Below are 23,614 nucleotides of genomic sequence, written 5' to 3'. Positions count from 1 at the left end.
TGCGGAGAATGAATTAACGTGTTTGATAAGAAAAAAAAAAGAATGATCAGTTCATCATATAGAGTGAACTCATCAAAAGATCACGCAGCACAGCTGTATCATGACATTGATCAGACCAATACTTTATCATGATCTCAGCATCTATGGGATCTTATAGTGCTTCAAAATTAAAATTTTGATTCAAGTTCACATTGTTATCGTTGCTTCAGCAGCACCTTGATCATAAGCAGGCAGTACTTGTATAAAGATACCGAAAAAGAAGTTTTATATTGAAATACCGATTCACATCAAATAAATAAATAAATATCATCAATCAGTAGACTTCTCACTTTCTTATGGGTATGTGAGCCGTGTTACTGAAATGGACTACAAATTGGAGCAACTGGGCCTATGTCCTGGATATCTACATCAGGAACCATAATTTATTTACTCTTAACAAATAATTATCATAGCCTCAATTGTGGGATATAGCATCCCAAAAGCATAACTTGTAGAAACTGTATGTCCACCAGACCTTGCCTAAAATATCAATTATTTACCACCAGAGGGAGTAACATTTTAGAAAATGATACCACCTGCTGCCAAACCACACATCAAAGCTGCTATCCATTCCTCAAACAAATTCACCGAGCTATTCACATAAAATGGGAAGAGCTAAACTACAGAAAACAACGTTCAACTCTACGGGTCATCACAACAGTTCCAATCTTACAAATCATACACACAGAACATACTAGTAGATCAAGAAAAACCTTAGCTTCGAGATTCTACCGATGATCTAATGAAAGACCTCCTCCACCATACCTGGAAAGCTCTAATAAGGTTCGGACACTCAGCTCCTTTGGTCGCATAGAACTGGAACCATTCCTCAAACAAACTCTGCTGCTGCCTGAGAGGTAGGGTTAGAAGGCCTCGCCCTAAATTCTCTTCCAGTGATCTGATATCTAGACCTTTGGAACAACGCTGAAGCCAGCCAAAATCCAACAGCATTGTGCTGAACCATCCCTGAAAGAGAAGGCTTCGTATGTCGCCACGGCACTGCACTTTTCCTTTGCCAAGCACAATGAACACGCAGGCTGAGATTCTGCTTAGCTCATACCTGATCATTGGTGATGCTTGATCATGCATCCTGATGAGCCGGTCATGCTTTGCCCACAGTTCTACGAATTCTTCTGCCATGTCATTGTTTACAAGAATGTCTAAGAGCCAGCTGAGGTTTTCTGTTTGGCTAGAGACTCGCTCAATCAGTGGTCTACTCCCTCTAAGTACCACAGCCTGACCTGTGTGATCTGTTGATTCTATGGCCTCTTCGAAGAGATCGACTAGTGACTCCAAACATGAATAACAGATCTGGTACAGGCTCTCCTTGTTTAGCCCTGATGAGTCCTTTTGATACACTGAACTTTTGCTTAGAAGACCATTTACCAAAGATTGCATGTCTTTTCTCGCTCCATTGTTGGTGCTGCTAGTGACAGATTGGATAAGCTGCACCGTGAGGTCATCTGAGCTTTTCCAGCTGTAGGGCCGCAATCTTGCCAGTATATCCTGGGATATTTCTTCATCAAACGTTAATCTTGCGAAGAGATTCTTCAGCTTCTCCTCCTCATTCTCGCTCCAGGGAACAGCTTCTATGTATACCAGACAAGATTTGATTCCTCTGTTGAACACAATTGAGGAACATACCTGCAATTTACATCATAGTGTAGTTTAGCAATGTCCAGAGATAACTGACGAAACCCAACATTGAAGTGGCAAGATTACAAAAGATAAGTAGAAAGTGAAAAAAAAAAAACTGTGCCAAAATTGGCATGCTGATAGCCCTTAACATTTCGTCCCCTGTTTATTATTTCTGAGCTGGTGTGACTCGTTCTGAGCTGGTGTGACTCGAAATTACTATCATGATATATAAAATTAGATCCATATTAGCTGAAATTCACATGTAGCCAGCTGTAGTTGTATCTATTAACACTACTTTAGCTAAATATTGATGATTATCATTTAAATTACTCCTACACTCCAAATGAATTTACTACTTCAACATATGAATAAGCTTGGGAAATGACAAGAACAAATAATAATCACTCCAGGAAGCTTTGCCAACATATAGCTCCTTGTCCACTGAGAAATATATAAAGTAGTACAGAGAAAAAAAATCACAATGAGAATTATGGTTCTATAATAGCAGAGAAATAGCGAAGCAACAACTAATTAGTATGATAGCCTAAATGCTATTAATTAACATTAAACAGGTGTTTAATAGACATAGGAGGGACAGCAGCTACTTAAAGAGGCTCTTTTTTTCTTGAACCGGCAAGAGAGCTGCAAGTTAGTATATTAAGGAGGAAAAAAAGGAAGCTACAAAAGCAGTATAACCACATACTAAGGCAGGAAGACCAACAGTGTTAGGAATGGATCTATATATCCTAGGAAAGAGACATGCAACACACACGGCTAGCCAAAATGACGAAACAATGCAAACTAAACCTCTGTTCAAGAAGCGGTGCTAGCTGATGCGGTGATGCCTAGGCGCCAGGCAGAGCAGCGCAATCTCAACTAGCACCTTGGCATTATGTCTAGGTATTGTCGCGCCTAGAGTGGTTTAGGACTTGATCTATGTACAGAGATAAGGAAAGACGAATTATGGTGATTGAACTCAGGAATCCATGATAATGCCAATTGCCAACCTTTTTGCAGTAATATGCCATATTACCTTTATTTAAGGATGCACTACTACAACTGAATGGAAAAAAGTACAACCGCTTAAGGAGGCCTAAGCGCTAGGTAGAGCATGATCGCATGGCTATCACTTAGCTTTTTGAAGCGATTCACTAAAGCACCTGTCCTGAAAGCCCTTCAGCACAAGCCGAGACACGCAGTGATGTTTCATCCCTACTCAAATAGGCTCCTGGGCCATAGAACAGTCATGTACAATTTAAAACATTTACTTTTACATCGTGCAAAAGGATTTTCAACTGGTTAAAACAAGCGAATAACACCCTGTCGCCTGTCTGTAGTTGAGGTACACAGATTGGAATTGCAACATAACTGCCAAAAGGTCAAACCGTCAAATTGAATTATTACAAGTGCTTTAGATGGCACCACTACCTTATCCATCTCCAAAGTAGAAATGCTCATAAACAAAATTATAAATGTAGTAATTAACTCATTCACACAGCATGATTTACATAAAAAAAATAAAAAATTAAGGTGTCAAGCCTCTATAATGTTACAAAATGCACAATCCGACTGGGAAAAGATGAGGTAATGATTTTGACGAAAGCATCATTAGGTATAGATAACAACAACACTACAATCCATCAAGGCCTAAAGGATGCGACAGTTAACCTAGATTAACTAACACATCTATGACTTCATTATTTATGCTAATAGAATGCGCAGTTTTTTCACAATGTAGCACCAAGGCTGGGGAATTTCTGGCAAGAATGGCTCCACGCACTACTTCCACCCACCCTCTATCCATCTGTGAGAAGACTTGATGCACTACTATTGATATCACATATGCATTTCTACATGAATTGTTAAGTGACCCCAAGTCTATGACAGTGAAATGTCAATAGTCAGATGGTCGGTACCAAATTACAGACACTATCCCACTGGTGTGTTGCAGCAAAAAGTCCTTACGAACCCGGATTACATGAGAAGTCTTAGAGACGATTCCAGTTTCTACTTCCTCACCTCCAGCACATCGATGGCGCGCGACACACCAGCAGCTGCAAGCCACCGCATCGGATCCGGCTCGTACATAAGCTCCACCGCGGCCCTGAAAGCATCCAAATTATCCACCCCATCCACCTCGATCCTCTTCCCACCACCACCACCGCCCGCTGTGGCGTCCTCGCCCAGCGCCATGGCGGCAAAGAAGGCGCTGCACCCGCACAGCACCCTGGAGTCCAGCTCCATGTGCACGCACCTCCCATCCCTACCCCGGAGTAAAAGCCTCAGATCCAGCGCGCCACCTCCGGCGCCGGGACCCTCCTCCCGCACGGCCACCAGCGGCGCCACCGACACCGACGCCAATGCCGGCACCGCCGGCGGCTGCTCCGCGGGGACCACGGCGGCCGCATCCTCGTTCGCGGCCGGCGCCGGCGGTGCGGGGAGCGGGAGCGGGAGGGGCGGCGGGACCGCGCCGTCGGGGTCGATGGGGGAGACGCGGCCCGGCGAGAGGATGCGGCGCGGGTCGATGAGCCCGCCGAGGCCCGCGAGCCTGCACGAGGTCGGCGAGCCGTGGAAGGACGACGCCGACGGGGACTTGGGCGGCAGCTTCCGCCCCGCCGCCGGGGAGGCTGCCGCGGCGGCGGCAGCGGAGGGCGGGAGCGGACGGAGGTCGGGGCTGTCCGGCGCGCCGGCGAAGGAGCAGCACCAGGCGCGCGGGCGCACCCGCGCGGCGCCCCCGCCGCGCCTCCGCTGCCCGCGCGGGCCCCGCGCCGCGTCCGCCGCCATGCCTGATGCCTGTGCTGCGGCGCGACGCGGACGCGAGATATCTGGAGCCGGGGCTGCTGGTGGTGGTCCGCAGCGCGGCGCTAGGAGGTGGAGGAGGTGGCAGCCGCCATGGGGGGTTGGGCGGGGGGCTTTTACAATTTTACCATGATAACGAACGACACTTATCAGATTACCACTCTTAGAATGACACCTACAACTATACCAGCGGAGAAAAATTTGAGTTTCATTTTTACCACATTTGCTGATGTGGCACGCCACGCCAGCTGCACGCGCTGGCACCCGGTCAGCAGGCTCAAGTGCAATGTCCTCCCTGCCCCTGATCTGCTCCTCTCTTCCCTCTCTCCGACAGCTGGGTCCCGCAGCTCATCTCACTTCTATGTGGGCCCCGCACGACAGCTCCGTCCCCTACCTCCAGCAGCGCCTGTGGGGAGACAGAGACAGAGGGGAAGGGAGGGCGCAGGCTCACGTGCACGAACTGGAGGTGGTCCTCGAGCGCGGAGCGGATGGCGCGGTCACGGCCTCCTCTGCGACCGCCCCGGCGCCCTTGACGAGACACACCTGTCCCTCCCGCCGCCGCCGCCGCCGCGAGGGCGGGCCCCTCCGATGGGCGGTGCGGTCGGGGGGGCATGGGTGCAGGCGCGACCAGCTCGACGACGAGCGGCCTCTAGGGGAGGCGGAGCAAGGTGGTGAGCTTGGGTTAGGATTGGAGCAGTGCTTGCGGATCAGGAGGCCAACGGCGGCCGACCGGAGCCCTGGCCGGCGAGCTTCGCCTGGCGGTGCAGGTGGCCGGGCCACGGCGTACTCAGCCCCAGCTGCAACCGGTGCGGACGGCCGGCGGCGAGCTCGGCCCCGATAGCGTGAGTGGCCTGGCCGTGGGTGAGCTCGGGCACAGCGGCGTGGAGGTAGGAGACAGAGCTGACGTATGAGGCCCACATGGAATTGAGATGAGCTGCGGGACCCAGCTGTCGGAGAGAGGGAAGAGAGGAGCAGATCAGGGGCAGGAAGTACATTGCACTTGAGCCTGCTGACCGGGTGCCAGCGCGTGCAGCTGGCGTGGCGTGCCACATCAGCAAATGTGGTAAAAATGAAACTCAAACTTCTCTCCGCTAGTATAGTTGTAGGTGTCATTCTAAGAGTGATAATCTGATGAGTGCCATTCGTTATAATGGTAAAATTGTAAAAGTCTGGTTGGGCGGAGAGAGGGAGGCGACAGATTCGAGGAGTGAGGAGCTCGCAATCGCAATCCAGCGAGGGTGTGTTTAGTCGGTAAAAAAGTTTGGATGTTTAGTCGGTAAAAAAGTTTGGATTTGGCTACGCTAGTACATTTCATTATTATTTAATAATTAATATTTAATTATAAATTAATTAGTATTATTAGATTCATCTCGTAGAAATACGGTAGTACATTTTGTTATTATTTAATAATTAATATTTAATTATAAATTAAATAGTATTATTAGATTCATCTAATAGAAATTTAGATTATATAATTAGTTATTTTTTTGATTGTATTTAATGTTTTATATATGTATTCAAAAATTTGATGTGATGTGTGCAATTTTTTTAAGGAATTAAACGCCCCCTGAGCTCTCTCTCTCCTGCTTCCTTGTGTGGCACTGGCAGTGGCAGTGGCAGGCAGCCCTGCCAGACTGGCGCCGCGGTCCGTGTGGGCGCGCGGCGGGCCCCGCGGACCGACGGCCTCCGGGGCCCACCTGGAGGTGGAGCAACGGCGCGGGCGTGCGCCTCGGATGCCCCGTGACGGGCGCGGGGGGTGGGATCTTCTGCGGCGCCGCGACACGTGTGACCGGCGCGCGTGGACGTGAGAGCAACGCGCGAGGTGAGGTAAACGAGGAGATCACGAGAGCCCTTGACGGGTGGTGCTGGGGAGGCACTTACGGCAGTTTTTTTTTTTACACGTGCTATTTTTAGGTTATTGTAAGAGAAGATAAAATTGCTCCGGAATATGAAAAGAATGTCAAAATCTCAATATATATTTTCCTTTACGGGCTCCGCCTAGAGGGGTCTATTTCACGCTGCTTGCGTATGTAATCAATCTAATCGCCGCAGTGTTTGCTTGACTGTGGCTGATAGTTGGTGTTGATTTGTTATAAAAGAATAATATTGTTGACTGGCTGATAGCTGGTGGCCGGTGCTGATTTAGTATGAGAGAACAGTACTGCTGGTTGGTTGGCTGACAAGTCAAGCAAACACAGCGTCTGACTCCGACGGCGCCTACACTGCCGCCCTCCACCGCCACCAGACTAATCGAGGTCACAACCCTGCCCCTTCTCCAGCCCCACGCCCCCGCCGGAAACCTAGCCTGGCCGCCGACGCCCACCACCCCAGCCCGCGGCGCTCCGCTGCGCCGCCTCGCCGCCCGCCCACCGACAATTGATTCCTCCTCCCACAACCTTCCCTTCTAGGTCCGGTGGCCATGGAGCCCTCCACCGCCGCTGCCGCCACCCTGGATCCTAAGGCCGCTGCCGCCCTCCACCACTCCGGCCGCCAGCAACCTCGCCGGCGGCCGGTCCCCCCACCAACCACTCTCACCGGCCACCCCCTCCCTAGCTCGCCGGCGGGCGCTCCTCCCTCCCCTGGCCGGAGGTAGAAGATGAACTGGGCGGCCGCGCCCCTTCTGCGGTAGCTCCGCACGCAGTAGTGCAAGATGAATAGCTTTGCCGCCGCCTAGGAGAAATATCAAGGATAAACTTATGCGAAACACTTTCAGTTCAGCTCTGTTTTCTTTTGAAAAAGTAGCGTCCATTAATTTACAAAAAGTAACATGTGACTAATGTAGGGGGTGTGCACACAAGTGCCCTCGCTCCAACTGAGGCTCCAACAAAGAAGACAGCTAACGAACAACTGGCAGAGGAGCATGTGACCGATGTAGGGGACTCCATCTAGCCTGGATGTGGTCGCAAATACAATCCTGATGCGAGCACAACCACATGATTTAATCCCAAAAACATGTGAATATATATCCTATTCCTCACAAAATTACCCACTTGCCAACGCTAGATTACATCCCGTCGTTCTCTGTTTCGCAGCTACCTGTGTTTTTGCTAACATCTGACAGAGAATGACATGGCTTTCTGGAATACTAATAAGGCCCTGTTTGTTTTCGATTATAATCGGTTTATCGGTGAAAATAAGCGATAATCCCACCAAACGCCTTGCTTATTTTCGCTTCTGTGGTAATTCGCTTCAGAGATTTAAACTACGAGAAGCGAGAATCAAGAAGCGAGAAAATCCTCGCTTCTCTCGAATATGCTTAGATTATAAGCTAAGCAAAAACAAACAGGGCTTAAGATCATTTGAGTTCTGAACTATATAGAACCGAGTTACCATGAACATGTAGTACATTCTGCTTCATGGTTGAATCTAGTCATTTTTCTGGGGTCTGGACACCTCCAGTGCCTCACTGGCATGATTACTGAACAGCCCAGCCATACAGGGAGATTCAGAGAGAGCCATCGCCCTCTCCGGACAACAACCCACCTTCACGGCTTCAGTGCAGTGCTCCAGCTTCGGGAAGCAAAGGGATAACTGCAGCAAACCGAAAAGTGGCTGTAATTCATTAGGACGATTGAAGAGGCAATATAATACGCTTCTTGGGTCCAAGAACCGGGCAGGAAACAGGGGAATCCACATGGCAGAATTGACACTCCCATTGGCGCCTCCGGTCAAGGTTCCAACATCAATCATGCCCGGGAGAGGCAAAGCTTGCCTTGACAAAATCAAGCAAATTTTCAACATAGTTGCCTCCTGTTTGGGGCGAGGCCTTGTGAAATTGCCTGCAGAAGAAGATCAGTTGGAGTAAGTGGAACAGCTTCAGAATTAACCATTTCTTCTCTGATGGAGAATCTAAGCTTACCTCTTGTGGTCGCCACCATTTGCCCCTAAAGGCTGCCACATCATGGTCCAAGCTGCACATGAGAAACAGAAGAAGTACCGCTGAAGGTAGTTGAGGAGCACCCGGCATTGTGGTACTCTTGGGTAGTTGAACATGGAAGTGATGCTTCTGGGTTGCAGCATGTACGAGTACCATTATTTATATATATGGGACCAGAAGACAGCAACTGCGTTCAGAACTCTAGCATGTCAACTGAACTACTGGGCACATGGAGTATTTATAAGTTTGTTCCGGAGAATTGTACAGACTTGAAAGATCAACGTTCTTCATGAACAAACTGGATCAACCTCACCAAGTTAAGATATGCTCAACAGCTGCAGCATCAGGTACAAAATTCTGTCAAAAACGCTACAACTTTGTGGGGGACAGCATATCAGAGGGAGATCAAATTGCATGCATTTTGCGTCCTGAGAGACTAATGATGCAGTTCCGTAGGCTGCAGAAAATGAGGATCCAATGAATGCTTAGTGCAAAGAAGAGTATATATAAAGTTGATGCCGTAATCTTTTGGAACAGACCAAAGTATAACCAGTTGTATTGGAGTATACGATGCAATAAGTTGAGATCCAATGCTTGTATAATTGGTTGTATCAAATTGAAGATCCTGATTAGTTATTTAAAGGTATGAGAAAGTGCATGCCCTCTTTTTGCAAGGAAAAAAATACATGCTTTGAAATGCATAAGCACATTCAGGGCTCACAAAGTAACCGCTGTTTTCTAGATCAGATTTGTTATTATTATTGTGAATTTTATAATACTCTATTGTAATCCTGAAGCAAAACAAAGTTATGTAGTGATGTCAGACTGCCGCCATTGATGATTAAAGTGACAAAGGAGCAAAATCAAAAGGCTGGAGTCAGAAAGACAGGAAACAGGATGATACCATACGGATGGCTTCCTCTAAAGACAAAAAAAGCTGCGATATGAAAGCACTCAAATCTTCTGGATTCAGAACATAGAAAAGGACGTGTTCATGTTTATCTTTAAAAATTTGGTCATAAAAAGTAGTAAAGGCAGGGGAGCGTACCTACAATTTGAAGATTCAAACATTAGACCAAACTTTTACTCGTAAAATAGAAAACAAGTAAATTTTTACTACAGAAAGTGGTTGTCATCTTCGGATAAACTATTTTCCTTGGACTGTAAATTTTGTTTTTGGACGGAGGACTGCCGGACTTTTGTCCTCTCACTAGAGAGAGAAGTGAGAGGAGTTCAAACTTGTAAAATACCCTGTTTTCTTATCTGATCTCTATCGGCCTTTAATGGTTTTCGACACATCATTTTGACTACTTTCTTAACTATATTTTTTAAAGACAAGTCTAGCTATATAATTCACACAGAATCAATTTTGAGAGTTTCAATGGTCAAAGCAAAAGAACTGAGGGCATACTAAACAGAGTGGTCACTAAGGTGTGCAGCTAACAGCACCAACCTGAAACCAATATGAAACTCAATCGAAACTGACGATAAAATAAAAATTTCTTGTAAACACTGTGATGACAAACCATGTGAAGATGGGAACATGATATATGGTTGTACTGTACATGCTAATGCAAGTGCAGAAACAACAGAAAAGATATAATTCCATTTGATGATATGGTAACTTGTGTTTGCACCTTCAGAAATAATCATCAGTGAACTCTCCATAGGAAGCTGTTTAAGCATTTTTTTTCTTTTTCATATTTGCATTGATCCAATAACATGAAAATAGCATATAAACAAGTTTGTTGGTGCAGAAATATGTACCATAGCATGCTAGATGTTAGGAGGAGTATTGGCCAGGATGAGGTCAGACTAGTAAGTTCATAATTGTCATATTCCAGAATAACATGCTTGTTCGTATGGTCTGTCACTGTCATTGGTTGACTGGTTGGCTGCTGGAAGCAATATGAAATTTAAAAGTTAGTGTATCTTGAAACAAACAAAAATAACATGCCACGGAGTTGGCACATCACACCAGCAAGGCAACAAATCCAAACTCAAAATTCAAACAGTGTTTGCGGATGCAAAATGGCTAAAGACTTATCTTGACTCTTTGATCCTTAATCCTAGTTTGCAAGTACTCATAGCTATGCACTGAACAGAATCAGAAGTTGTTCATAGCTCTTCAGACAAATTTTTGTTAAGTTTCCTGGAAGTTAAAGCAAACAAATTTTGGAAGAGTAGACACTTAAATATTCACCGCATATAAACCTCTAAAATGTTAAAAGGAAGACATATCACTAATTTGATGGTAGATGATGCAATGAGTCTGGTTGGTTATCAATAGAAAATAATCCTCAATATTTTTATGATCGTACCCCAACTTGCTTGGGACAAAAGGCTATGTTGTATTTTTATGTTACTTCTTAGCAAAACCTGAAACTGCGCTTCTTCATGTACGAATTTATGATAAAGAAGACTATTTTATGTGAATGACTTACTGTGCTTACTGAATTATCTAAGATGCTAAGTAGGCTCCTCTTAAACACTGTCACAAGATCGACTCATGTCAATGGCAGCCCACATAAATCTTATATAAATGTGATTCAGTGTTAATTCCCAGCCTGGTAGTTGCTGCAGAGTGCCTACTATTTTCATTCAATATCGACACATCTGGCCAACTTAATACAACTGTAACTCACTAGAGGTCCCCAGTTCCACAATATTGCAGATCATTGGTGACAGCTGAATCAGCTTTTCCTTCAAATGTCAAGTGAACAGCAGTAGAGCACACAACCAACCTGGCAATATCATGAATACTGAACCTATTGCAGAATGGTCCTCTACTGGCCACGGATGCCATTAATCTTTCAATTGTTGATCTAATCACAATCTTGGCAACAAAGCTCAGGCTATTCAAAACAAGGCCTCCCAAAGAATCCAGTCTGGAGTTTACACTGTAGTCTTTATACCTGTAAGATGGCAAAATACTCAAAGAAAAGCTTTCTATTACTAGAGTGTGCTGCAATAACTTATCCAAGGTGTGTGCTCTGAATGTCGGATGATGGCTATCAAACCATCCAGAGTTTCATATATCTGTTTTCTTTTTTGGTGCCTTGTGTCTTTAGCCAAAAACTCATGGACTTCACTTCCTACCTGGATCAAGCTACTACCAGGTGTTTTCTCAATTCCCCAGTCACGCATTGTTTTGCGTGCATCCAACACACTGCCCCACCTTCCCTCTAGAGCGCTACAATTGGATACCAACACTTGATAACTGGAATTAAATGGTTCTATTTCAACTATCTTTGTGCTGACATACTCTGTCAACTCTGCATTACCATGTGCAATGCAAGAACTAAGTAAAGTTACCCAAATGATAGCCCCAGGCTTAAGAGGCATGCTTTCAATAAATTGAACTGCCTCTTGTAACATACCAGCTCGACCAAGTAGATCCACCATGCATCCATAGTGCTCCATTCTTGGCACAATCCCATAGTGCTCAACCATTTTCTTAAAAATGCTCCAACCTTCTTGCAATAAACCTCCATGAGCACAAGCAGCAAGTGCAGCAATAAAGACTGTGTCATCCAGTTGGACTCCTTCTCTGCACATTTCATTGTACATCAACAGGGCTTCTCTAGTCTGTCCATTGTAAGCAAAACCAGAAATCATTGTTGTCCATGCAATGATGCATCTTGTTTTCATTCTGTCAAAAATTGACCGTGCTCTTCCTACATCTCCACATTTTGCAAACATGTCTATGAGAGCATTTCCTAGAGCGACAGTTATATGAGTGTTGCTCTTACTAATGTAAGAACTGACCCAGTTGCAATACTCAGCACTGCCCAGCTGGGCACAGGCTGAGACAACACTTACTAATGTAGCTTCATCAGGCATGAATCTTCCCTCGATCATTATCTGCTGAAATGTGCGCAGTGCCTCATCATACCTCGAGTTGTGATTGTACGCTGTTATCATTGCGTTCCACGAAACCAAGTTCTTAACAGGCATAAGATCAAACAACACTTTGGCTGAATCTATATCCCCGATCTTTGCGTAAGCAGACACCATCGCCGTCCATGAAACCACATCCTTCTGGTCCATCTCATCAAAAAGCGATCGTGCAGCCTCCACATCACCGCTCGTTGCATACCCTGAGATCATCAGGTTCCAAGAAATGGCATCCCGGATCGGCATCCTGTCAAAGACGGAGCGAGCTGACACCATGTCTCCAGCCCTCGTGAACCCGGCAACAACCGTGTTCCATGATACGACATTCCTCTCCGGCATCGCCTCAAACAACTCCATCGCCCCCGCGGCATCTCCGCTTGACATGTACACCCCAACGATGGAGTTCCAGGAAACCACGTCCCTATCAGGCATTCCGTCGAACACTTCCCAAGCAGCCCCGACGTCCTCCGGGTCGCCACACTCGTGGTACACGTTCAGAAGCGCGTTCTGCACGACCACGTCGGTCCCGAACCCGCACCGCACGATCTGGCCGTGGACGCACCGGCACGGCGGCAGCCGCCTCAGGGACTTGCACGCGCGGAGCAGGAACGTGAAGGTGAACCCGTTGGGGGGCACCCCCGCGGCGCGCATGGCGGCGTAGGCCGCGAGCGCGTCCTTCGCGGAGCCGCTGCCGCCGCCGCCGCGCCCGGCGAGGCGCTCGATGAGGGTGTTGTGCGCGACGGTGGAGGCGGCGGCCCCGGCGGCGCGGAGGATCGCGGCGGCGGCGGCGTGGCGCGCGGGGGACGGGGAGGCGGGGGCGGCGGAGAGCGCGGCGGAGACGAGGGCCGGGAGGAGGCGCGGGCTCGCGGCGAGGCCGCGGGCGAGGAGCTGGGCGTGGGCCTGCAGCAGATGGCGCGGGGACTTGAGGCTCCGCAGGATCCGCAGCAGCTCCTGCTCCATTGGTGTGGTGGAGACTCTGCTTGCCACTGGGGGCTCTTTCCCGCGGTTTTTCGAATGGTCTGTCTACCGGTCAATTGTTTTAAAACTCCACCTTTCTTTGTGTCTTCCTGAGCGAGCTTTGCCTCTAATAAACTCAAGATTGTGAATGAACTCAACCCCTCCATGAATCATAAGAAAAAAAAGAAAATAGATCCCGAATCTTACAAAACTGAGCATGGCTCCTCTGAAATCACATAATTCATGTGAAACATGTCAAAATACATGTTGCAACATAAAAAAAAAAGAGACACCTTTATGCAACATTGAAAGGAGCTAATCTAGTGAAATAACATGTCGCGACATCTTAGTTTGTATATTTGAATATCATTGATGTTTTGTTGCAACATCTGAAATTGCAATTTCAACATCCTTGAAACATTGTGGAAACACATTTTGCAACATCTTAAATCATCCGCTGCAATATTGAAAAATCAAGTTACCGAAAACCACCCTGTAGGATTATTCCGGACATGGGAATTCTAGACATGGCGAGCATAAATTTTAATCTGTAAATTTCTATCCAAATTCCTGGCAAGGAAGTGATTCTCAGCCGGATTCTGCGAGTTTTAATCTGTACTGCAAATGCAAAATACAAATTTACTTCCCACCATATAAAATCAATCGTCTTGTCACACTAGGAATGCACTGACTGGGCCGGCCCATCAGAACGTACCACGACTTTTCAACTTGGGGCGGTCAGCCGCGCCGCCGCCCGCCGTCCTCACCCCCGTCGCCCCAGAGCGGAGCCCCCACCAGGCGACGGCGCGCCGCCCTCCCTCCGGCTGTCTGAGAGGCGCGCGCGCGCGCTCCGTTCATCACCAGGTAAGCCCAGCCCTTTCCATTAGTCGCACCAGCCTCCCTTCCCCGGCAGTTCTCGCGTCAGATTTGGACGTTGGATGCCCGCAGATTCGTAGGCTTCGTCGATGGCGTCGCCGGGGCCGTCCTTCCCTCCGCCCGCCGCCTCGAACTCCACCGGCGTGCTGCCCCCGGACCTGCTGTTCGACGTCCTGCTGCGGCTCCCGGCCAAGGAGCTCTGCCGCCTCCGCGCCGTCTGCCGCTCCTGGCGCTCCCTCACCTCCGACCCGCTCTTCGCCGGCGCGCACGCGGCGCGGCATCCGGGCCCGCTCCTCCTGGCCAAGTTCCGGGACGACGAGGCGCGCGTCCACGTCGTCGATCTGTCCGGCAGCGTGGTCAAGCGGGTCCCCGGCCCGGAGGGCCATGAGCAGCTCTGCACGTGCCTGCACCTGGCCTGCGTGGCCTCGAAAGGTAACAGCTGTCACGTGCTCGATCCGGCAACGGGAGCGGCTTATGCGCTGCCCGAGCGCCCGGCGCCGGAGCATGTGAACCATGAGGATTTGCGCAACCGGTACACCTTCTTCGTGTCCGGGCAGGTTGCGTCGACAGGGGAGTGCAAGGTGCTCCGGGTGTTCAATCGCACCGAATTCGACGACTTCGATCAGCAGCAGCTTTTTGAGGTCTTCACCATCAACAGCGGTGTCAACGATGCACAGTGGAGGGCGAGGCAGAGCCATTATCTCTTTGTCGAGGCGAACAGTGCTGCTGTTGTTGGTGGTGTGGTGTACTTCTTGATGAGCTGTGCCTACGATCTTATGCTGTTTTTCGGTGTGGACACTGGCATTCATCCGGACTGTATTGCTTCATTCGACCTTGGGACAGAGGAATGGAGGAGAGATATCCAGGGGCCAATAAGCAGCGGCCTTTCAATGGATGACGCTGATGCTACAGAGGAGTACCGTTCAATTTGGCATAAACTTACTTTATCTGAGCTCAAAGGCTCTCTAGTTCTAGCGTACCACCGTCGCCACCAGTCCTTGGATCTCTGGCTTCTGACAGACTTTGAGAGAGATCTCTGGGTGAAAGAGTATAGCATACAGACTGAATCAGCTATCCCTGCTGATGAGTACTTAATAAAGCCGTTGCTTTTATCAGATGATGGGAGGTTGGTCATCTTTCTAGAATCAACAGGGCTGCTTCTTATTTATGATCCAAGAACCAACAGTTTTTCGGAGGTTGAGATGAGACGTCTTGATGCAGTTGGTATGTACACAGGAAATCTGTTGAGCTTACAAGTTGGTGACATTGTGTAGTATTGTATTTTCTCACTAGTTGCTACCCAGTTTAGCTTGTGAACAATACACTTAATTATCACCCCTGCTTCACTTTCTAAAGTGAGCTTTGTATGAAGTTGTTAACATTGTCCTGGAATCTTGTCTCGTATTGCATTCAGTCATTCAATGTTGTTGTATTCATGGAGGTGCTTAATGTTTCCATTTGCACATTGTCTTTGTTAGTATAATTCCAAATATTTGAGCATGCATTTGCCACTGTCTTGGTAGTATTACTGCATGTTTCTAAATAGTGGCTTCTCATGTGTGTGTAGCCTTTAACTTGGTGAGTTTGGGCTGAATTCTTAACTGCCTGCCTGAAGTTTTTCCATGCGATTTTTGTATCTACCTTGTGCTTGAAACAATCTATGTGCACTAACAATCAACCCCACCTTAGAAGATCCAATTCGATTTGTATGTGATGTTTATCTGGTGTAAAGAAATTGAGCTAGCTATTTTAAGAAAACACATGGTCACATCACTTAGGACCTTAACCGTAAGAATGTGTTCAGCCCTTCACTGCATTGCCCAGGTATTTTTCGGAGCACATGGTTGCACATTTCCATGTTCTATGTTTTTGCAATGTTGGATCCAATGCACCCATGTTTGAAGCAAGAAATTTTTTTTTTTAAAAAAAAGAGTGCTCCTCTTTTTTTTTTTTGAGTTATTCAGAATAAGCATTCACATGTAATGTGTGCAGAGTAGCTTGTTTTTATGTACTTTTGATTTGTAACATTCTGGAACTAGTTTTTTGTTATTTTAGAAAAAAAAGAGACTGAAATAACTAGAAGTAGATGTTTTGGATGAAGTAAATGTCTTTTAGTTTTAAGCATTTTGCAGATTAGATCAAGTTCTCTTGTCTTAGTTCAGTTGCCATTTATCTGAAGAACTATCTTGTTAGTGCCAGATACCCACAGATTTTTCTGTCAATTTTTAATTCTCCTTGATTGTAACATGCACAACTGTATTTATTCTCTTGGATTTTAACATGCGCTATAGGATGCTATAATATGATTGCCATGGACATCAGGATACTTCGCTTTTAGTGATTCTTTGCATATTGGGTTTATCTAAGTGAGCTAACCCCTATAAAATTATGCAAATCTTCTATAAATGTACTAGTTAGAGCAAGTTTAACAGATACGCCTGCTACTCGCCGGCTGCTGGCGGCAACGCCCCCGTGACAATAGCGGGCCCACATCTATTTAATGCAAAGTTGGATGCTGCAACCAATAGCAGCCCGAGCAGCTCCTCTTCGCCAGCGCAAGCGGGCGTGTAGGCAGACGTCGTTCCTTTCTCTCTCTTCATTTCTCTCTCTGCCACATAGATATAAGCAAGCTAGTAGCCCATCATAATACTTGCTCTTACTAGTAGACTTAACTGATGATTAATGGATCTGAGCCTGGTTATTAAAACGTCGTGAAAACATCGTTTTCACGACGTTTACACGATAAAATGCCATAAGATTGTGAAACGTTCGAACGTTTTGACAAAATCACATAAAACGACGTTTTATGGCGTTTAAACGTTCGTTTTATTCGTTTTGGCGTTTTATCTCGTGAAATTCGTTTAAACGCCACTGCATGGACGTTTTATGCACTTGTGCTTGTGGACTTGTCATTCTACTATTTTATTTTGTTGTTTGCTTGATTGCTTTGGTTGTGAACATGTTATTTTGGAACTATTATTATGTGAACCTACATTGGTTGTTTGATATTTAACTAGTTGTTTGGTATTAAACTTAGTATATTGTGTGAATTAATTATTTATATTGATATTTTCCTATATTATTTGTCACGACGTTTAAATGTTCGTTTAAACGTTTACAAGACGAAATCTGCTCTCCAATGTTTCAACGTTTTATCGTGCTAATAACATGGGATCTGAGCCTGATCATTCTGGTGCCTGGCTCCATCCATCGGTTGCATCACTTCTTCAGTTCCCTGAAACAGAAGAACCACCTGTCAACTCTAGACATCCAGGCTGGTTTCTATGATCCAACTTGTTTTTATTAATTTTTAAGATGCGCAACTAGAACTAGAAGGTGTAAAATGATTACAATGGACTTTAGCTTGCTTTTTCATATTTTGTTAAATACCTTACCTGCTTTTCAGATAATTGACATAAATGCATGTTGCAATGTATTATGGAAACTGTAACTTCATAACTATGTGAAGCATGTCGCTAAAATTGCCCAAACTCCTTTGGTAGTCATTTCTGGAGACATCTAACGAAACTATATCGTACTGCACATTTCACCAGTTATCAAGATCACATTTTGATCGATGCACTTTGGATAATACAAAGATTAAGTTTCCATGCATCCTCGTGTACTAATTGTAGTTTATTCTGTCTAACATTCTGCAGCTTTGATTGGCACAAGCAATTGATTTACATGTGCAATTATTTTCTTGTGCTCAAAAACTTTAATCTCTGGTCTTTCTTTTCATGGATCTTGAGATTCTTCTTAGTCTGAAGCTAAAGATTGTGTGTGAAAAAAATTGATGCTTGCTGAAGATAGTTTTATTACACTTCGATTATCTAGATGACCCATGCTCAATCTCTATGGTTTAAAACTTGGACACCTGTGTTTGATGTGAGGTACAACTGTAAAATGCTGTGGATTGAGAGGTTCTTCACTGTCCATCATAAATACTTGTTTATCAGCTTGACACTACCATTGCTTCCGCTGGTTGTCTTAAGTGTTAATCCTCTTGTAATGCACTTGTTAATCATTACTTGCCACCTAGTATCTGGAGTGCTACTCTCTTGATGTACGTGTGCTCACCAATTTGTAGTGTTCTATGAAAGTTCTACTCTGAATGCATCTCCATGCCATTTGCGCCTGTGATGCCCATTTTCAGACAGGACATCTTCTGAATTGGCAACAAGTGGATACAATCAAGGTTTCCTTTATTCTGTTTAGTTCCCTGGTAACTGAAGACCTTGCCCCATGATTTATCAACCTGTTGGTACCTGAATGCTTTTGCAATTCAAATCTGATGGTCTGAAGCTGAGATTGTCTTGATATTGGCATGCCTCTTTGAAATGTTTGGATAAAAAGTAAATGCACTCCATCTTGTTGCCAATATCGCAGGCTCATCTTGTTGCCAATATCGCAGGCCCATCTAGTTCATAGGTCAGCTTGCTGTGTGAGAAAAAGCCCAGCGCCACTCACTCTCTCGACCCATCGGCGATCCCATCCGTCCTCGGCGGCGCCATCCGCCGCCCTGCGCCGCCTTCGATCTCTCAACCCGCGGCTCCGACCGGCCGATCAGAGTAAGCAAGCTCCTCGCCACCGCTCCAGCTCGTCCATTTCCGATTCCTTACTCATGGACGCGTAACCTTGTTCGGTCAGATCATGCCCGTGTCCCCGTAGGCTTCCGTGATGGCTCCGCCGACGACCCGGGCCATGCGGGCGCGCGCCGCCGCGAGCTCCGACAGGATCCCCCCGGACGTGCTGTTCGACGTCCTGCTGCGCCTCCCGGCGAGAGACCTCTGCCGCCTCCGCGCCGTCTCCCGCTCGTGGCGCGCCCTCGCCTCCGACCCGCTCTTCGTCGCGGCGCACGCTGCGCGCCATGGGGGCCCCCTCTTCCTGGCCAAGTTCCAGGACGACAAGACGAGCGTCTACGTCGTCGATCTCTCCGGCGACGTCGTGAAGCGGATCGCCGGTGCGGGCGGCGGCCCTTATCACCGGCTGCTCCGCACGCACCTGAACCTCGGCTGCCTGGCCACTGACTGGAACAGATGCAGCGTTCTCGACCCGGCCACCGGAGCTGTTCACGACCTGGCGGAGAGGCCGGCAGAGGAGCATGCCAATTGTGTCAACTTAAGCAATTCTTACACCTTCTTTGCGCTCGGCTGGGTCGCCTCCACGGGAGAGCACAAGGTGCTCCGGATGTTCAACCGGCTTGGTTTCCATAATGGTGGCCAGCAGATCTTTGAGGTGTTCACCATCAATGGCGGTACCGGTCATGCGCGGTGGAGAGGACGGCAGGGCCCTGGTCTCTTCATTGATGAGTGCAGCAGTGGTGTTGTTGATGGGGTCGTCTATTTCTTGACGAGCAGAGTTTATGAAGGTGCCCGTTGTGGGATTCGACCGGACTATATCGTGTCGGTCGACCTTGGAAGAGAGGAGTGGAGGAGAGATCTCCGAGGCCCGATAAGTAGCAATGCTGGATATGCGAAGGTGTCACTTTACATGAGACGCCAACTCGCTTTGGCTGAGCTGAAAGGTTCTCTAGTTGTTGCAGACCACCGTCACCAACCGTTTACCATGGACCTATGGTTCCTGTTGGACTTTGGGAGTGGGCTCTGGGTGAAACAGTACCACATTAGGATTGAATCGTTAAACTTGAGATCAGCAGATGAGTACCATCGTCTTAAGCCATTGTTGGTGTTAGATGATGGGAGGTTGGTCCTTTATCTAGCACCTACAGGACCCAGGAACCAGCACTTTTGCCCAACTGGATATGAAACGTCTTGATTCAGTTGCTGTGTACACAGGAAATCTCTTGAGTTCAGAAGAGGATGAGAGGGTCAGGGCTTCATCAGTTCATAGTTACCCTTCTCCTAGTTTTCAGCACTGAATGTTATATGAATGTTGCTAATGGTGGATGGGGTTATTGTACATCTGTGAAGGTAGTTGATGTTCCCATTTCCCTATCCCTCTATTACTTTTAGAATTAAGTCATGCTTGTGGACAAATATTTGAGCAAATCATCTGTGAAGCAGGCCCGTTTTTTGGCCCGTGCGATCGCACAGGCCCCCAAAATACAATAAATGTACTATTTATATTTATATAGAAGACTTTATTTTAGCTATATTTTGGTCCAATACAATGCAAATTGTGGCCCAAATATACCAGAGAAGAGAAAACTTGCGCTTCTGCTTGCGGCCCAAATATACCCAAATATACAAGCGGCCCAAATATACCAGCCTGACGCTTGCGCTTCCGCCGTCGCCACGATCGAGCGACCGCTGCACTTCCGGTTCCGTCCAGGCGATCGAGGCAGCAGTGCCCGCCACCGAGGCATCCCCTCCCGGCTCCCGCTCGGCGCTCGCGTGGGCGTGGCCTGGCCCTCCGCCCTGTCGCCCTGCAGGCCGCCTGCGCCCTGGCCGCTGCTGCGGTGGCCGGTGGGTCACGGGTAGGGGTGGTAAATGGCTCAATATTTTGAACTAGAAAATCTAAGGGCCGGGCTCTGAAAAGGCCGGGCTTTAATCTTATGTAATTTTGAACTAAAAATTTTAAGGGTCTTACTGGGATGTGAAGAGGTCACTAATGCCATGGCCCATTACCACCCCTAGTCACGGGTGCAGGGCTGAGGCCTAGTGCGGACGTCCGCCTGCTGTGTGCCCCTGTGGCCCTGTGTGTGTCTGCTAAGCGCTAGTGCCAGTGTCGGTTGAACTTGGATTGAGAAGCCAATAAGGCAAGTAGCAAGGCGACTTGCCGTTGGATTGAAGTTATCGAAGGTAATCTTCCGTGACAGTGTCAGTTGAATATTGAATAGGTATGATAATTCTTGAAATATCTTGTTTACATTTGCTATGTTATAATATGAGTTAAATACACCAGCGGTCCTCGAACTTGTCCCGAGATACCACTTAGGTCCACGAACTCGCAAAATCAAAATCTAGCACTCTGAACTTGTTGAGTTGTGTCACTTAGGTCCATACCTCTTGACATGACGCCACGAGGCATGAATATATGCAAAAAAAAAAGCCTCCAAATTTGTCATCTTCTACCTTCACATCCCAGCACGGGTAGGAACCACCCTAGCGCCACGCCCCGCACACGAGGACGGAGGAGAACGCCGCGATCTTGAGCGCCATGGCCCGCGCGCGGTCGATGCCCAGCGCCCCAGCGGCGTCGGCCCCGCACAGCCGTCAGCGGGGGCGGAGTGTGCGAGCAGCAGCAGCAAGGCCGCCGCGGCCTCGTACCCCGCGGCCTAGAGCGCCGGCGTCCTCCGCCAAGGCCACCTCCTCCATGAGTGCCCTGCGGCGGCGCATGTCCTCGTCCTCCATGGCCTGCCGCCGCCGCCACGCCCTCCACGCCCCGGCCCCGACCCCCACCTTCGCCGGCGACACCGCCGCGGCCTCGGATTCGCCGCCGCCATCATCATCGGCATGCGCGGCGAGCGCGAGCAGCTGCAGTAGCGCCGCGGTGGCCTCAGACCCCGCCGCCCGGCACCGGCACCCTCCGCCATGGCCATCTCCTCCGCGAGTGCCCTGCAGCGGCGCTCGTCCTCGTCCTCCGCGGCCTGTCGCCGCCGCCGCACCCTCCACGCCCCCACCCCGGCCCCGCACCTAGCCAGTAGCAGCGTCGCCGCAGCCTCGGACCTTGCTGCCCGGTGCCAGTGCCCTCCGCGAGCACCCGGCGGTGCCACACATCCTTGCTGGATGGGTTGACTACCTCAACTGGAGCCCTTCTTGGTGTAAGTTTTTTTCTTGACGCCACATTTCTTTCTTGGTGTCTGCACTGTATGTTCCATGGCTTCAGGGCATCCAGTGTCTTCAAGAAGAGGCGCAGGGTGCACACCTTGGAGATGACGAGGGTCATTGGATCCAGTTCCAGCAGATCTTGTGTGAAAAACAAGAAATGTGTGACCGTGAGGTAATTGTCAATGACAAAGTATTGAAAAGTGAGAACAACTTAACCACACCTGGTAGACCTAGTGAGTCTCCTGAAGATATTTCATAGCCTCTAGTTTGAATTCAGCCATTGCTTGATAGTGCTTTTCAAATATGTAAGGGTTTCAAGAATATGCAGATTGCCACAAATGTTTATTGAAGACCTCACCACTGTACCTCTTTTTGAAATTTTCAACTAAGTGGTACATACACTCTCTATGTTCAGCTTGTGGAAAAACCTCACTACCCCATTCATCACTGCCTGCACACAATCAGTGCTGAATGTTAGGCCAACTTTCTTCGGTCTCTCCATGAACCACACCCAATTTTCATTTGATTCTGAGTCAACAACACCAACAGCTACTGGGTACATCCAGTTATGCCCATCAACTGCACAAGCTACACACAACTAGTCTTTGAACCTTCCATTCAAAAATATATTATCTACAACAAGATATGGTCTACAACTTCTTAGAAAGCCACCGACACATGGTTCCATCAATGAATTAATTCATTCTAAAATTATAGCATGCCATCTAAAATTAATTATAACAGGAGCGTCCTAACAGTACAACCTCAATGCTTACACAATGAATTACAGTGGATACGAACTTTGAACCAGACGGGTAGCTGCAGTTCTTGCATTTTTTTAATGTGCGTGTGTTTAGTTGGTGAAAAAATTGGGTTTTGATACTGTAGCACATTTTATTATTACTTGACAAATAATATCTAATTATGGACTAATTAGACTTAAAAGATTCAACTTGTGCTAATCAGTTAGACTGTGTAAATAATTATTTTTTTCAACTACATTTAATGCTCCATGCATATGTGTCCGAATATTCGATGTGATGGGTACCGTACAAAAAAATTTAGGAAGTAAACAAGGCCTGTGTTCGCCACCTCACAAGCTTGAAGAGTGCGCACATGCCTTCTGGGGCCGCGCCCCGCCACCTCCCACCAGGCGCGCGCGGGAGGCGACTGTGCGCCCGGCCTCCTGGGGAGCCGCACCCTGCCCCTGCCGCCTAGGCGAGCAGGAGCCGGCGGGTGCGCCCCCTACCTCCTGGGGCCCGCGCCCTGCCCCTGCCGCCCAAGCGAGCGGAGCCGTGCGGGTGCGCCCCTTGCCTCTTGGGGGGTCGAGACCTGCCCCTGCTGCCCAGGCGCGTGGGTTGGCCGTCTGCGGCCTGCGCCGGTGGTCGGCGGCGCGGTAGGGTTTGGGGGTGTGGGCACTAGGGTTCGGGGCGTTTGGGGGGGGGAGGGCGATTCAGGGTGAGAAGGAACGGGTGAGGGGAGGAAATGATTGGAGATGGATAAGGGGCAATTTGGTCATTTTCAATCTTAGATCCAGCTATCAGAGCTACTTCACCGTTAAAAACTAACATAACGTGGACAAAAGGGTATAAGAGTAAAGAAAACTTGGCGTCCGGGCATACATGTGCGACTCAATTTTTTTAAGGGTATGGAGGTCAAAAGCACTTTACATAGGGACATACATGTTAAAGACTCAATTTTTTAGGGTAGCGTGCTTCATTAAACAGGTATAAAACGTACTTAAGAGCAAATATTATAGTGGGCTCTATTTAGGCTAAATGCTGAGGTGGAGGAGAGA

At 47.9% G+C, this 23,614-nt stretch overlaps 5 protein-coding genes and 1 long non-coding RNA gene across 12 annotated transcripts; 3 read left to right on the top strand and 3 right to left on the bottom strand.

The window, feature by feature from the left end:
• Positions 1-515: 515 nt before the first annotated feature.
• LOC120659694 (BTB/POZ domain-containing protein At2g13690-like) lies at positions 516-4,577 on the bottom strand. The gene is made up of 2 exons (XM_039937917.1): positions 3,697-4,577; positions 516-1,683 (listed from the first exon to the last, which is right to left on the bottom strand). Exons 1-2 carry the CDS (start codon positions 4,459-4,461, stop codon positions 754-756), a joined length of 1,695 nt encoding a protein of 564 aa, XP_039793851.1. The 5' UTR covers positions 4,462-4,577; the 3' UTR covers positions 516-753.
• Positions 4,578-7,704: 3,127 nt separating this feature from the next.
• LOC120659691 (pentatricopeptide repeat-containing protein At3g29230-like) lies at positions 7,705-13,262 on the bottom strand. Of its 7 annotated transcripts, none has more exons than XM_039937914.1 (4): positions 10,798-13,262; positions 10,121-10,251; positions 8,336-8,688; positions 7,705-8,255 (listed from the first exon to the last, which is right to left on the bottom strand). In XM_039937914.1, exon 1 carries the CDS (start codon positions 13,208-13,210, stop codon positions 11,309-11,311), a length of 1,902 nt encoding a protein of 633 aa, XP_039793848.1. In that variant the 5' UTR covers positions 13,211-13,262; the 3' UTR covers positions 7,705-8,255; positions 8,336-8,688; positions 10,121-10,251; positions 10,798-11,308. The 7 variants fall into 7 exon arrangements, with proteins under 7 accessions (XP_039793848.1, XP_039793845.1, XP_039793846.1 ...); XM_039937911.1 differs by having other exon boundaries at positions 8,336-8,810; positions 10,121-10,248; XM_039937912.1 differs by having other exon boundaries at positions 10,121-10,248.
• Positions 13,263-13,939: 677 nt separating this feature from the next.
• LOC120659690 (F-box/kelch-repeat protein At3g23880-like) lies at positions 13,940-15,553 on the top strand. The gene is made up of 2 exons (XM_039937909.1): positions 13,940-14,071; positions 14,156-15,553. The coding sequence occupies exon 2, from the start codon at positions 14,173-14,175 to the stop codon at positions 15,355-15,357; it is 1,185 nt and encodes a 394-aa protein (XP_039793843.1). The 5' UTR covers positions 13,940-14,071; positions 14,156-14,172; the 3' UTR covers positions 15,358-15,553.
• Positions 15,554-18,466: 2,913 nt separating this feature from the next.
• On the top strand, positions 18,467-20,068 carry LOC120659689. The gene is made up of 2 exons (XM_039937908.1): positions 18,467-18,654; positions 18,734-20,068. Exon 2 carries the CDS (start codon positions 18,764-18,766, stop codon positions 19,859-19,861), a length of 1,098 nt encoding a protein of 365 aa, XP_039793842.1. The 5' UTR covers positions 18,467-18,654; positions 18,734-18,763; the 3' UTR covers positions 19,862-20,068.
• Positions 20,069-21,205: 1,137 nt separating this feature from the next.
• Positions 21,206-21,685, top strand: LOC120662361 (translation initiation factor IF-2-like). Its single transcript, XM_039941525.1, has one exon. It carries the CDS (start codon positions 21,206-21,208, stop codon positions 21,683-21,685), a length of 480 nt encoding a protein of 159 aa, XP_039797459.1.
• Positions 21,686-21,775: 90 nt separating this feature from the next.
• Positions 21,776-22,942, bottom strand: LOC120659688. The gene is made up of 3 exons (XR_005669140.1): positions 22,909-22,942; positions 22,038-22,267; positions 21,776-21,954 (listed from the first exon to the last, which is right to left on the bottom strand). It is a non-coding gene; the product is annotated as an uncharacterized LOC120659688 (long non-coding RNA).
• Positions 22,943-23,614: the final 672 nt, after the last annotated feature.

The sequence above is a fragment of the Panicum virgatum genome, chromosome 2N, assembly GCF_016808335.1.
Source record: "Panicum virgatum strain AP13 chromosome 2N, P.virgatum_v5, whole genome shotgun sequence".
NCBI classification, from domain to species: Eukaryota; Viridiplantae; Streptophyta; class Magnoliopsida; order Poales; family Poaceae; genus Panicum; species Panicum virgatum.
Note: the sequence above shows the minus strand (reverse complement) of the source record. Positions and strands in the feature narration are given on the sequence as shown.

What these genes read in the sequence shown, in the direction of transcription:
- LOC120662361 (XM_039941525.1), top strand. Translation starts at nt 21,206, where the DNA reads ATGGCCCGCGCGCGGTCGATGCCCAGCGCCCCAGCGGCGTCGGCCCCG.
- LOC120659690 (XM_039937909.1), top strand. Translation starts at nt 14,173, where the DNA reads ATGGCGTCGCCGGGGCCGTCCTTCCCTCCGCCCGCCGCCTCGAACTCC.
- LOC120659691 (XM_039937913.1), bottom strand. Translation starts at nt 13,210, where the DNA reads ATGGAGCAGGAGCTGCTGCGGATCCTGCGGAGCCTCAAGTCCCCGCGC.
- LOC120659694 (XM_039937917.1), bottom strand. Translation starts at nt 4,461, where the DNA reads ATGGCGGCGGACGCGGCGCGGGGCCCGCGCGGGCAGCGGAGGCGCGGC. An exon ending in GCGCCATCGATGTGCTGGAG is followed by an intron (nt 1,684 to 3,696) that starts GTGAGGAAGTAG and finishes TGTAAATTGCAG; the next exon opens with GTATGTTCCTCAATTGTGTT.
- LOC120659689 (XM_039937908.1), top strand. Translation starts at nt 18,764, where the DNA reads ATGGCTCCGCCGACGACCCGGGCCATGCGGGCGCGCGCCGCCGCGAGC.